Here is a 12,943-nt window from a genome sequence, read left to right on the forward strand (position 1 = left end):
GGTTGTCTTGGTGTTTCTCCAGTTCTTCTCCAGGCGTCTGCAGGTGCGTCTGGCTTCTTGGAGAGTGATGGTGAACTAGGCGGCTTTCTGGGGCATTGTCTGTCGGGGTTTCGTAGCGGGGCTAACTTGTCTGCGCAGTTGGAGATCCAGGTGTGGAGTTCTCTGGCTGAGTCGGGTTCCCAGGTGTGGTTGTCTCGGGTGAGGGTGGAGTTAAGTTGCTCGTCTGTAACCTTTCTCCAGTTCCTTCGTGGTGGGCGTGGGGCTGGTTTGGGTGCCATGGGTTTGTTGATGGCGAAGTGTACGCAGTGATGGTCGGTCCATGGCGGCTGCGTTGTGTGGCTGAATTTGACGCTGTTTCCTGCCGCGAAGATTGGGTTGAGGATGTGTCCTGCTCTGTGGGTCGGTGTGTTGACTAGTTGTTTAGGTCTGATGCTGGTGAGGTTGTCACGAAGGATAGTGGAGTTGGGGTCACTGGGGTTGTCGAGGTGGAAGTTCAGGTCTCCAATGAGTATGTAGTTTGTTGAGATGATGGCGTGGGGTGCGATGAAGTCGGTGATGGTGGTGGCGAAGGGTGTTCGGCGGCCGGGGGTCTGTAGACGAGGGTTCCTCGGAGTGTGGCTTTGGAGGTGGTCTGGATGTGGAAGTGCAGGTGTTCGGCAGAGGGGAATCCAAATATTTTTTCTTTAGATGAGTTTATTTTGATTTTAAAGTAGAAAAATAATTTTAATATAATGTGATATATATTTAATAACTAAAGATTTATTTAAAAATTATGTTAACAGTGCGGTACTTAAAACAAAAATGTCCTATATTTTACCATGCAGAAAGTATTGTAAAGTGTAAGGAAAAATAAAACATTTTATTTACTTAATGTTCCCATGTATCTTGTTGTTCTGAGTGAGTCGCTAACCCCAGTTACTGCCTCCTACTGAAATTTCAGTGAAATATATAATGAGCCTGTAGGGCTTGTGAGGTAAGGTGTAGCCAAGCTTTGTGGGTGTCCTGATTTCTTACTTGGTCCAGTTTATTGGGGACAGTATTGCCAGCAATGGCTAATAATAATGTGTTGTACAAAGCTATACCTTCTCCCTCTATAGGTGGCTATAGTTTGGTCCACTTGCAAGCTTTGTGTTGAGGCTAGCACACATTTTGTCAGTTACTCATTGGATTCCCTCCCATCAAACTCCTCTTTAGTGACATCATCTTGAAAATTTGGACACAACAGCCTTAATAAGATGTCATGTTTACACAAAAACAGATTTACTGTTATATATACACAAGTAGAAAATGGTGACCGATCTAGCAAAAACTTCACTTTTTATTCTGACTTTAAACAAAATTTTACCTGAATGTTACTGTTCAGTCCATTTTTTATGGCTAATAATTTGAACAACATACTTCTAGAATGAAAAAAAGTGAAGTAGAAATATAGGTGAATGTTTTTATAGTTTGATTCCTTTTATGAAACCAAATATCTGTGTGCTTTAGGTGTTTGGTTGCTTTGCAGTATGTGACACCTTGCAGCTGTTCTTTCCTTGGCACAATTAAGTACTCTTAATAAGTATTAAGCACTTATATTTTTTTATCTCGAATAGGTTGAAAGAACAGCAAGTCGACCGATAGCGGCTGGAGAGGTTTCTCGTTTTCAATCCCTTGTTTTTCTTGGAGGGCAGCTAAGCTTGGCCCTTGGTGTGCTTTTATGCTTAAATTATTACAGGTGAGCCATCATTATTTTCTCTAACCCATTCACATTTCAATGTTTATATTTTCATGGTTTGATAACTCATTTGCCACTAGAGTATCTGTTGATGACTGATTGTCTTACATTGGTGGTAACATGACGGATATAAGTCGTTCGCTCTGAGTGTGATAGCACTCCACCTCCAGTCTTGGGTGTATTAGCAGAGGGGCAACTACCCGAGGGCTGACCATTGGCAGGCTTCATTGCTGGTATTTAACAGAGCACAGTGTGAATCAAGCGGGGTCAGAGGTCACAGGGCCATTGTCTGAACTCCTAAGGCAGCAGGGTGGCTCTAACTGCACTCTCTATGGTGTCACGGCGGCCGTGGTCCACTCTGGGGCACATTAATCATGGTCATAGTGTGCAGTCTGCTTGGGCATACTTCGGCAGTGTCACAGTACTGCTGCTTTGGAATCACAGTGGCGCAGTCCACTTCATGCACATTTCGGGACAGCGACATGGCACAGGCCACTGCAGGCAAGAGAGACAACACTCCGGTTCAAGAGCACGCTGGTCACTATCTCGCAAGTATCTTCTGGGTGGACAGGCCCAGAGCTCCGGGGTCACATCTTCTTGCTTCCCCTAGTAGACAACACTTCCTACAGGGTTGGTTCACTCTTTCCCTCTTCTCAGGCAGGTCAGCTTCCAGGTGCTTGAGGATAGGGCAACAACACTTTACCCTAGATCAGACTCCAGGTGATGTCCACTCACCTCTGGGAATCTATCAGACAGACACCAGAGAAAAGCAGTCCTCTGGATACTCTGCAGAGAACCACCTTCCTTGATCAGAGAGAACTTGGAAAAGGAACAAGTAGGTAAGCAGCTCAGACCTTTGCACAGATAAAGCAGACAGGGGATGAGTTTTCTCTGTCTGTATATTCAGAACTGGTTTGGGTTGGATCTCTTTCCATGTGTCATTTCCAGATTCAGATTGTCTTACAGACCAGTCTGTGTGTTCACAGAAGGGTTATCTCCAGGTTGGAGGTCCCACCAAAAAGAGACCAAGCAATGTGAGCATTCTACATCTAGCTATCAACAGCCACATTTAACAGTGGTTAACAGGAAAAAAGGCAAGATACTGGCATTTCCTAAAGGCTCCTTCACACGCTGAACAACAGAAAGTGCATTCTTACCCTTCACCCCAACACCTACCAAATGACAGTACTCATGAATACTGATCAGCTTCTCGATTCTGCAAAAGAGCGTATCTATTTTCTAAAGGGAAGCCTGCCTCCTCTTTGACTACTTCACTGTCCAGTGTTCCTTCCAACATCTTAACATCTTAAACATATGAACGGGACGTTGTCTAACCAGTGAGAGCATGTTTGTGAATCCCTCCAGGTCCAGGAGCTCTTTCATGTCAAGACAGTCCCAGACCTTCGCTGACATGCTTGATTAGTGTGAAGCTGGATACAAAATAAAAAAACTGGATACCATATAGTTGCAGTTGAGCACTGGAGGCTGGGGAATACGACTGTACACCCTGCAGGGGACATTCCTGTCCCAACAGTGGCATTTTAGAGAAACTCAAAAAACACTGTGGATAAATGCAAGAGTTCACTTATTCACGCTTTTGCAATATAAAGTAAGAGGAGGCAGATTAATTTGTGTTAAGAAATGGTTTTGGTGTTTTAGATAGTGCCTCTCACACTGACAAAGGTTTAACTTCATTATGTTCGACTTCATGCAGTTACAAGATGCTTTGCACAATGAATGACAGATCAAATAATCTTATGTTGTCATGAGATAGTCTATTCTTGAGGAAACCAGTCTGTGATGGGTCAATTGGTGCGATTATCCCAATACGAGTCTATGAGCGAGTCGTTTTCCAGGCTGAGTTCAAATAGTGCAAGGGACTTTGAGGGTCTTTGCAGCATTTGTGGATAGACTCTTTTGAGAATTACATGTTAATATCAGTGATACAGGTGGATAATTTGCCATTCGTCGGGTCCTGGAGCTTTACCAGAAAGAAGTCATCATATTGCCTCCAGAGGCTCCTTCTGTTCAGCTGCAGCAATTGAGTATATAAGTAGGATTTCACTGTCTTTGGTGGATATGAAGTTGTTGATATATATGTGGCAGATCCTTCTTATTCCTCCTCAATCCACCTCTGATCACGTGCTCCAGCCCTACATCTCTCATGTGCCCCGACCGTCCTCTCCTCTAATCTCATCTCTAGCAGCGCCCTTGTCTCCTACCCTAACCCCGTTTCCGCCTTACCTTATTTCTTTCATTTTGATACACAATCAGACTTGTTGATATCATTGCTGCTATTCTGATCTTTTTGTCTGGTCAGCTTGTTTTGTTGCTCTTTGTTGTATATTTCAATAAAAAATACTTGATTAAAACAAAAAGTGGGCCAGCAGTTGAACCAATGATTCTTCACATATTCAAAGACATGCTGAGACCCATCCAGCCTCATTATCATTTTAAAGGAGAAGAGGCTTATGTTGGCTTTTTACTATTATAATGATCACACTTTTTAAACCATTGCTTCAGAGAAAATAATATCCACAACCCAGCTTAGGGCTTTCACATGTGCAGGTAGTATTTGGAACTTAATCTTTTGGGGAAAAAACATATTTTATAGTGTTACTTTTCACTTTTAAACATAAAAAGCAGAACATGAATTATTACAAGAAGATTGCAGCAACATAACTATCTTTTATATAGTGTGGTGTCAATCAGAAGAGTGTTTTAGAATTTACACAAATAGGTGAATGAGTGCATGAAACCTCTCCATGGCTATCGTACGCATTCCCAGTTCCAATCAATCATCTTTTGTTTTCCAACTCTATTCAACAATTGCCATTATGACTTGCTGTTACAATCATTGGCCTAGCTTTCATCTTATTTCTCGAGTCACCTTTGACCTTCACCACTTCATAACTATTCCATTAATGTGCAATATTTGCAACATACCTAATTAGAGTTAACATTCAGCCCCTTCTTGTGACACATGGAAGTCAAAATCTATGTAACATTTTTAGTTGGATAAGTGTGAAATTAGATTTATAAGCACCTCTGTAAGATGCACAAACTTGTTGTCCCAATCCTCATCTGCATTCAGGCCTAAATCAGTGATCTGCCAATATCTCAATCCCAGTTAGGTAGCTGGTATATTGTAGAGGAGTCTTGCAAATCTTGGCAACTTGCCCCATCTATCAGGCTTGCCTGGCTTGGATCGGGGTGTCATTCTGAATGTTGCTTTAGATGATAACTCAGAAGTTGTGCTTCAGTTCAAACTCCACTTGCATTTCTGGAAATATTTTAACTTGTTATTCCTCGTTATATCCCCACATTTCGTAATACTAATCAGGTCTCTGGTTATACAGGCGCCCATGATGCAACTGCAGATCTCATAAGCACATTCAAATACACATGGGTAATATAGTCATTATACAAGACACTTTTTGTTAAATCATTTTTTACTTAAAAGCCGCTTAAAAAATTAATTAAAATGCTTGTAAGTGAATGTGCTTATGAGATCTGACATCCTATTGTGGAAATTTAGCTTGCAAACTGAACATTATCTGCGCCATCTTGTCTCTCCCCAGCGCGACACACAGGAAAGCGCACGGCAGCCATTTTAGGCACCCTGGTCTCTCCCTGCTCATTGCCGATCGCCAGCGCGTCCCCCTGGCGCTGCAAGCATCCCCCGCGCGCCGGCCACCCCCGCTCTCTCATACACGGGCCATAAACCCTCTCCTTCTGCGCGACCCTGCCATGGAACCACATCCCACGCCTGACCGACATCCCATTCATGGTCATGCATCTCTTTGATAACCCCCTTCCTCTGCGCCCCATTATTGTCCGAACCGATCCCAGGCCATCACCTAGCCCTGCGGATGCAGTTTATTGCCCCTACTGTAAGGGAAACACCCCACATCAAAGGGATTACAGTAGATCAAAGCCCCTACCCCCTGAGACCCGGCCGGTCGCACACACCCCCGGGAATTGGCGGAATGTCCAGCTGTGTGATAGCCATCTCCTACTGTGGATGGGGTGGGGACTTCCACTGTAGATATGTGTGGGAACGAGCTCGAAGTGGGGATTCCGAGGATGTTCTTTCATGTTCCAAGACAATCTCAAGAATGTGCCATGTATGATAACTCTGCAATAAAGTCATAAACCTGTGTATAAGAGGCCAGGCCTCGGAGATGCAGTTAGAGCACCTCGTGACGATACCTTGCTGTCTGATCTGATGTGTTCTGCTCCGACGGAATAAAACTTTGTTTCCTGCCTTCCAGTCTCCGGCGCCTGCCTCTTTATTGGTTTAACATCGAATGGTATAAGAGGCGATTACCGCCGGGCAATACTTGAAAGGTTATCGACTGAAACTGCCGCTACCGTTTAACAATTCGCGTCCCAAGCGTGGGGCCCATCAGCGACACGTGGATCCAGTGGGAGAGGTCCCGACGACAGAGTGAACGACTGCAACGATCGGGAGAGCTCCTGCCCGATAGACCCTCGTCTGGCAGCCGATCATCCGAACTTCACTGGTTCCGAGCAGACCTCTCTCGAGTGATCTACGGTCCTGACTGGGAACCATCAGGAGTGCCGCGGCAAATACGGAGAGTAGAGGACGATCGGGCGCTGGAGGCGGAAGACGAGAAACTGTCCACGCGGTCCGGGTAAGGTCGTGAAACACGAAAATTGCGAAATAATTGATTGATTGTTTGAAATACTAGTATTGCTTATTGATTGTTCTCTTTGAGATATTCGCTGTCTACAAACGGGGAGGAGTAGAAATACTCTCTCTCTCTCCCTTTGCAGATAGTGAAGGGTAGGTAACGCAGACTTTTGTCCCCGTTGTAACCCGTCGTGCCTATCTTTATCTCCCCATTGATTGATTGATTGATTGATTGTCCGAACACTAGTTGTTCGATATTGGTTCTTTGGAGGTATTCTCTGCTTACAAATAACGAGGAATAGAGATATTCTGTCTAGTCTTTGCAAGCAGTGAAAAGATAGGTAGTGCTGACTTTTGTCCCCGTTGAAACCCGTTGAAACCCGTCATGCCTATCTTCTCCCCACTGATTGGTAGTTGGTTCTGCCCGGACCGCTTATTAGAGGTGGACCATCCGGCTCCACTGGAAGGCACCCCTAATAAGGACATGTTCACTAAATATGGACTAGTCGCCGTAGCTTATAGCAAGCTATGGCATAAATAAACAAGGAAGGACCCCGAGAGTCAGTGGCCACTGATGGGATCCTTCGACGACCATAAGATAGAAATGCTAGAAATAGCTCTGCGTAGCAATAAGACGACGCCTACTATGCTTGACAGTATCGGCATGTGGCGCAAAGAAGCAACACAACGAAAAAAGAGGGAAGAGGTAAAAGCAGAAAAGGAATTACGAAAGGCAGCTCACCTTGCCGCTAGAAAGTTAGAAGAAGAAATAAAGGAGAGAAGGGAAACTAAACTAAGACAGGAGCCCGAAACATCAGGCCAGTACGCTGTTAGGACCCCCTCTATGCTCTACCCTGAGTTGTCCTCTAAGCAACGAACGAATGACGAATTACTATTAGGTCCCCCGATCATTTACATGCCCCCTCCATACGCACCCTCCCAATCGGTAGTGCAACACCCACAACCCCCAAACACAAGCGAAAGCAGTACAGGGGCCTCGGTCCTCACGGCCTCCGCGCCGGCCGAGCCTCTTGTACTGAACACAACGTCGGCAATAACGTTGGATGACCCTGAGATGAGAAAGAAAGATTCCACCACAAGGGATGAACGAGCAGGAATCGACAAGATAGTAGGGACACTGGTGGAGCGAAAGGAAAGTGAGGAGTATATAACAGACGTGTATAACTCATATGCCGACAGCCGCAGACGACACTTTGTCATACGACTTTGTTATCACGCCCTGAATACATATGAGGATAGGTACCACGATAAAGGTCCCGAAGGCTTAGCGGCCCTATATAGGAAGGTAGACATTGGGGAAGAAGGAGAGGGCGATGTGACGAACCTCTTCACTCGTACACTCGAGGTCTATCGACACCTTAAAGAACACAGACAGGCCACCAAAGCAGAAACCCCCATAGCGACTAAGCCCCAGGAAGGAAGGACTGATACCATGATGCCCATCAAAGAGGCCGCCCCCTACTGGGTCCCCCCACGAGGTCAGGGAACTCATGACGACATCAACCACCAAGATGCAAAGGGAAGGGTTGTATATAATTGGGTCTACCAGCCATGGGACCGACAAGATATTTTGACCTTTAGAAAAACTCTACCCGACTTAAGAAAGAACCCGACTGCCTTCTACACCGAACTAGGTACAGCCTTAGGCTCAACAATAATGACTTTAGCAGATATCGACTTGTTCTTCGGATTATGTCTGCCGGCTGATGTGTGGAAGCAAATCCGGAAAGTTGACCACGCTGAGCCGTTCGGATATACCTGGGTACAACTCGATACCATAGATAAACAGCGAGAACCGGGACAGAAACCCCCGAAAGCCATATTGGAGCTCCCAGACAAGATTGTACAGAAATTGAAGACTCTAATCCAAGAAAGAAAGGTAGACTGGTCAATAGTGATGGCTTGTCGCCAGAAACCCCAGGAGGATGTGTCTGAATACTTCTCTCGATTCGAGACTGTGTTTTCCGACTATAGTGGCCAGGACATGACCACTGCAACCGGACATCACCTCTTTGTCCAGAATTATGTGAAGGGTCTGTCACAAGAAGTCTCCCAGAAGCTACAGACCAGCGAGAGTAGTTGGGCAGCCTCCAAACCCGCAGCAATCCTCCAGATGGCCCAATACTACGAAAACCAAAAGAATGAGAACGATAGGGCGTCAGAGAGGAAGAAAAAGGAACTGAAGGAGAGGGTAATGATAGCACAGTTGCAAGGGGTGACCATAGGAAGGGAACCCCCGAAAGGGAATTACCAACCAACCGCCCCTAGAAAGCTACCCCCTAGAGACCATACCCCTGCACCCTACAACGGACGGAGAGACTTAGATGGGAACCAATGTGCGTTCTGTAGAGGGTTCGGACACTGGAAATCCCAGTGCCCGGTCCTTCTGGAATTGAACAAAAATAGGGACCCCAGAGACACAGCATATGACCCCAGAAATAGAGGACAGGGATGAGGGTACACGAACGACGCCATCAACGACAGGCCAGGCAGACCAAACACCTTTGATCGCCCCCGACAAAACCAGTGTCAGCAGTCCGACTACGAAAGCACCCATTACTTCGCATAGGACCGCCAGGGACAAGGGAGGGATCCAGTCGAACTCCGTGTTGACCAGCAAGGTCCTTACGTCACTGCTAAGGTCTTGGGCACCAAGTCTCCATTCCTGGTAGATACTGGGGCGACACGTAGTGCGTTATCTAAACGACTGATTCCTAGGGCACCCTTGTCTGGCTCACACGTAACCTCAATAGGCTTCGATGGAACGCCCTCCACTAACCCCTTATCAGCACCAATCTCCTTTGACTTAGAAGATAACGCCACTGACACGACCTTTCTACTCTCCTCCAACACCCCCGATGCTATTATGGGACTTGATTTGCTAAAACATTTTCGAGCTACCATCAGATGCTCCCCAGACGGAGTTCGAGTCATCCTGCACGATGACCCAGATCTGTTCAGACCTTGTCACACACGGCGTATACTCTCTATAACCGATGCTGACCTGTCCCTACTCGACACGTTACCTTCACATCTATGGGCTAAAACCGACTCAGATGTAGGGCGCATGGTGATCGACCCAGTACACATAACCGTCCGACCGGACGCAGTGCTCCCAAAGCTTCCACAGTATCGGATATCGCCCGAAGGCGAGAAGGCATTGGTGGAAATCATCGAGTCCCTAGTCGATGCAGGAGTGGTAGAAGAAGTAGTCAGTAATGTTTGCAACAGCCCTATCCTACCCATTGTAAAAAAGCAAGGCGAGGGAGATGAGAAAGCATACCGTTTTATTGTTGACTTACGAGAAGTTAACAAAGTAGTCATACCTCAGTACCCCGTGGTCTCAGACATCACCACCATCCTCACCCCGATTCCGTCCACTGCCACCACTTTTACCGTTATTGATCTCAAGAACGCATTCTTTTCCATCCCCATCCACCCAGACAGCCGCTACCTGTTCGGCTTCACTTTAAAAGCCCGTTCGTACAGATTCTGTAGGGCACCCCAAGGCTACACTGAGAGTCCCAGCATTTATAGCCAAGCCCTCAAGAGACAACTAGATGCAGTCCAACTACCCGATGGAGTGGTGTTAATACAGTACGTCGATGACATTCTTTTGGCAGCCGACACCACTCCACTTGCCGTCACAGCCACCATTCACCTCCTCCACTTCCTCGCGGAAAACGGTCACAAGGTCTCCAGGAAGAAGTTGCAATTCTGCCAACCCCAAGTGACATATCTAGGCCACCTACTATCCAAAGACGGGAGGAAACTTACCCCTGACCGAATTCAGACCATCCTAGAAACCCCTGTTCCCAAAACTCAGAAGCAAGTGCGGTCTCTAGTAGGCCTCACCTCCTTTTGTCGACAATGGTTGCCAAACTTCAGTCTTATTGTAAAACCTCTGCTTTCCCTGCTGGCTAAAGATGTCCCCTTCCCCCTCCCTTGGACACCCGAATGCCAATCCTCCTTCAAAGAATTACGAGACGCCCTCTGCTCGGCCCCAGTCCTAGGAACCCCAGACTACACTAAACCTTTCTCCCTCTACACCCACGAAAGGGAGGGATGTGCGTTGTCTGTTCTAACCCAGTCCATAGGCCCTAAACAACGCCCTTGTGCCTACTTCTCTGCCACTCTTGACCCTGTAGCCAGAGCTTTGCCCGCCTGCCTTTGAGCAGTAGCCGCTGCTGCTGTCTCTATCCGGCAAAGTGAGGGGATCGTGCTCTCGAACCCCCTCACAGTATTGGTACCCCATGCGGTTGACACCCTCCTGAACCAAACCAAGACCCAACACCTGACTAGCGCACGACTGACTGGTTACGAACTAACTCTGCTTGCACCCCACATCACATTGAAACGATGCACCACTCTGAATCCAGCTACTCTACTACCTCTCCCTGACGCTGACCCCAATGCGTCCCCTATACATTACTGCGTGACCCTCACCGACGAACAGACCAAGAGTAGGGTTGACCTCCGGGATACTGCCTTCCCGGACCCTGACGGAGAACTGTGGGTGGATGGTTCATGTATCAAGCTCCCCGATGGCACCACCTCAGCTGCCTATGCAGTCACCACAGCCCGAACAGTCGTTGAGACAGCCCGCATCACACAGCGATCCGCACAGGCGGCGGAACTAATTGCTCTCACACGAGCATGCATCCTGGCATCAGGGACAACCGCAAACATTTACACAGACAGTCAGTACGCCTTCGGGGTAGTTCACCACTTTGGGCTCTTATGGAAAGAGAGGGGATTCTTTACTTCCCATGGCACACCCATCCTGCATGGAGATCTAGTCTCTGCCCTGACCGAAGCAGTCCTCCTCCCCACACGGCTGGCTGTGATCAAATGCCAGGCACACAAGAAGGTGACAGACATTATAGGACAGGGAAATGCACTAGCTGACATTACTGCCCGAACCACAGCCGAGAATAGGTCCACGACCCATAGGTCACAAACTGAGAAATGGAAGGATGCTAGGGAAACGATTAGGGATATCCAACTAGCCAGCACACCACACGAATTAACTGAATGGGCCCGGGTGGGATTGAAGGACGATGACGGTTGCTGGCGAACTAAAGACTCGAACAAATGGTTGCTACCCGACTCATACTTGATCCCCATGCTGACCATGGCACACTCCCCCGCACACATAGGGTCTGCCCCCATGATCGAACTCCTCTCCAAAGTCTGGCACAACGACAAAATCCCAGACTCAGCCAAACGTCTGGTCCAACAATGCCTGGTATGCCTCCAACACAACCCTGGGAAAGGAACTGCTGTACCCCGGGGAGGGTTTGGGGTTCCCAATCACCCCTATGAAGTCCTACAAATGGACTATGTCCAGTTAGAAAGGTGCCAAGGTTTTAAGTACGTACTTGTCGTTGTGTGTGCCTTCAGCAAGTGGGTGGAGGCCTACCCAACCCACGACAACACCGCTATGACTACCGCAAAAGTACTACTGAAAGAATTCTTCCCCCGATACGGCCTTTGTCGAATTTTGTGGAGCGATAATGGCCCCCACTTTGTAGCCGAGGTTATCCAACTCATCTTAAAGGGGCTGGGTGTGAAACAGAAATTCCACGCGGTCTTCCATCCCCAATCTGCAGGCTTGGTTGAGCGACATAATGCCACATTGAAGCTTAAGATAGCAAAAATAGTTGCCACCACAGGACTGAAATGGCCAGACGCTCTCCCGCTAGCATTGCTATCAATGCGTTCCACCCCCACTAAACACCACTTAACCCCCTACGAGGTCGTTTTCGGGCGGCCCATGAACCTTTGGACTGCACCAAAACCAACATCCATCCACGACGTCCCGGACGTCCTCATGTCTGACTATTTGTATAACCTAACTAAAACGTTGTCTGTTATCCATCAGATGGTGCTGCAAGCCATTCCCGATGTTTCCAGGGGCCCCGGGCACGAGATCCAACCCGGTGACTTTGTCTTAGTGCGTAACTTCCAGCGCACCAAGAGTCTGGAGCCCCGGTGGACGGGCCCCCTGCAAGTCCTGATCACCACCCGAACAGCTCTTCGAGTGGAGGGGAAACGCAATTGGCTGCATGCACACCACTGCAAGAAGGTATCACCGACCCTGACGACTACGGACAACATCACCGCCCAAGAAGAACTTCTGGACAGAGACCGACCATCCCTGAACCGCCGCCCAGACACGGAGACACTTGAGCTAGTGAAATATCCCGATCCCACCGTGCCATCCAAGGAAGGGTATAACTTGCGACGAAAGGAGAGAACTTCGGCTAAGCAGACCACAAACTAAGTAGAAATCTCAGAGCGGTAGCCTAGTCACCTCAAAGGCCACCAGGAGAGAAACTAAACAAAGTCTGTGGTTCTGCCCGCTACCGAGTCTCTTGAAGGTGATGGAAGCGCCCGACATGAAGATGATGGAAGCAACCGGACGTCCGAAGATCCACTACAAAAACCCAAAGACTGACAGAATGCACAGCTCAAAGACTATTGCACTTTTCATTACCCTTCTCTTTTGCCTTCTCCTCATGGTCACCTTCTGGATCATGGAGGAG

The 12,943-nt window shown here is 47.7% G+C and overlaps 1 protein-coding gene across 1 annotated transcript in view; it reads left to right on the forward strand.

The window, feature by feature from the left end:
* Nucleotides 1-12,943, forward strand: part of COQ2 (coenzyme Q2, polyprenyltransferase) — a 377,885-nt gene that overhangs the window by 132,857 nt on the left and 232,085 nt on the right. The window contains exon 4 of the mRNA XM_085641189.1: nt 1,596-1,717. Coding sequence (XP_085497315.1) covers nt 1,596-1,717 — 122 coding nt within the window. The remainder of the gene's footprint in view (nt 1-1,595; nt 1,718-12,943) is intronic.

The sequence above is a fragment of the Triturus cristatus genome, chromosome 2_2 (assembly GCF_964204655.1).
Source record: "Triturus cristatus chromosome 2_2, aTriCri1.1, whole genome shotgun sequence".
Taxonomy (NCBI): Eukaryota; Metazoa; Chordata; class Amphibia; order Caudata; family Salamandridae; genus Triturus; species Triturus cristatus.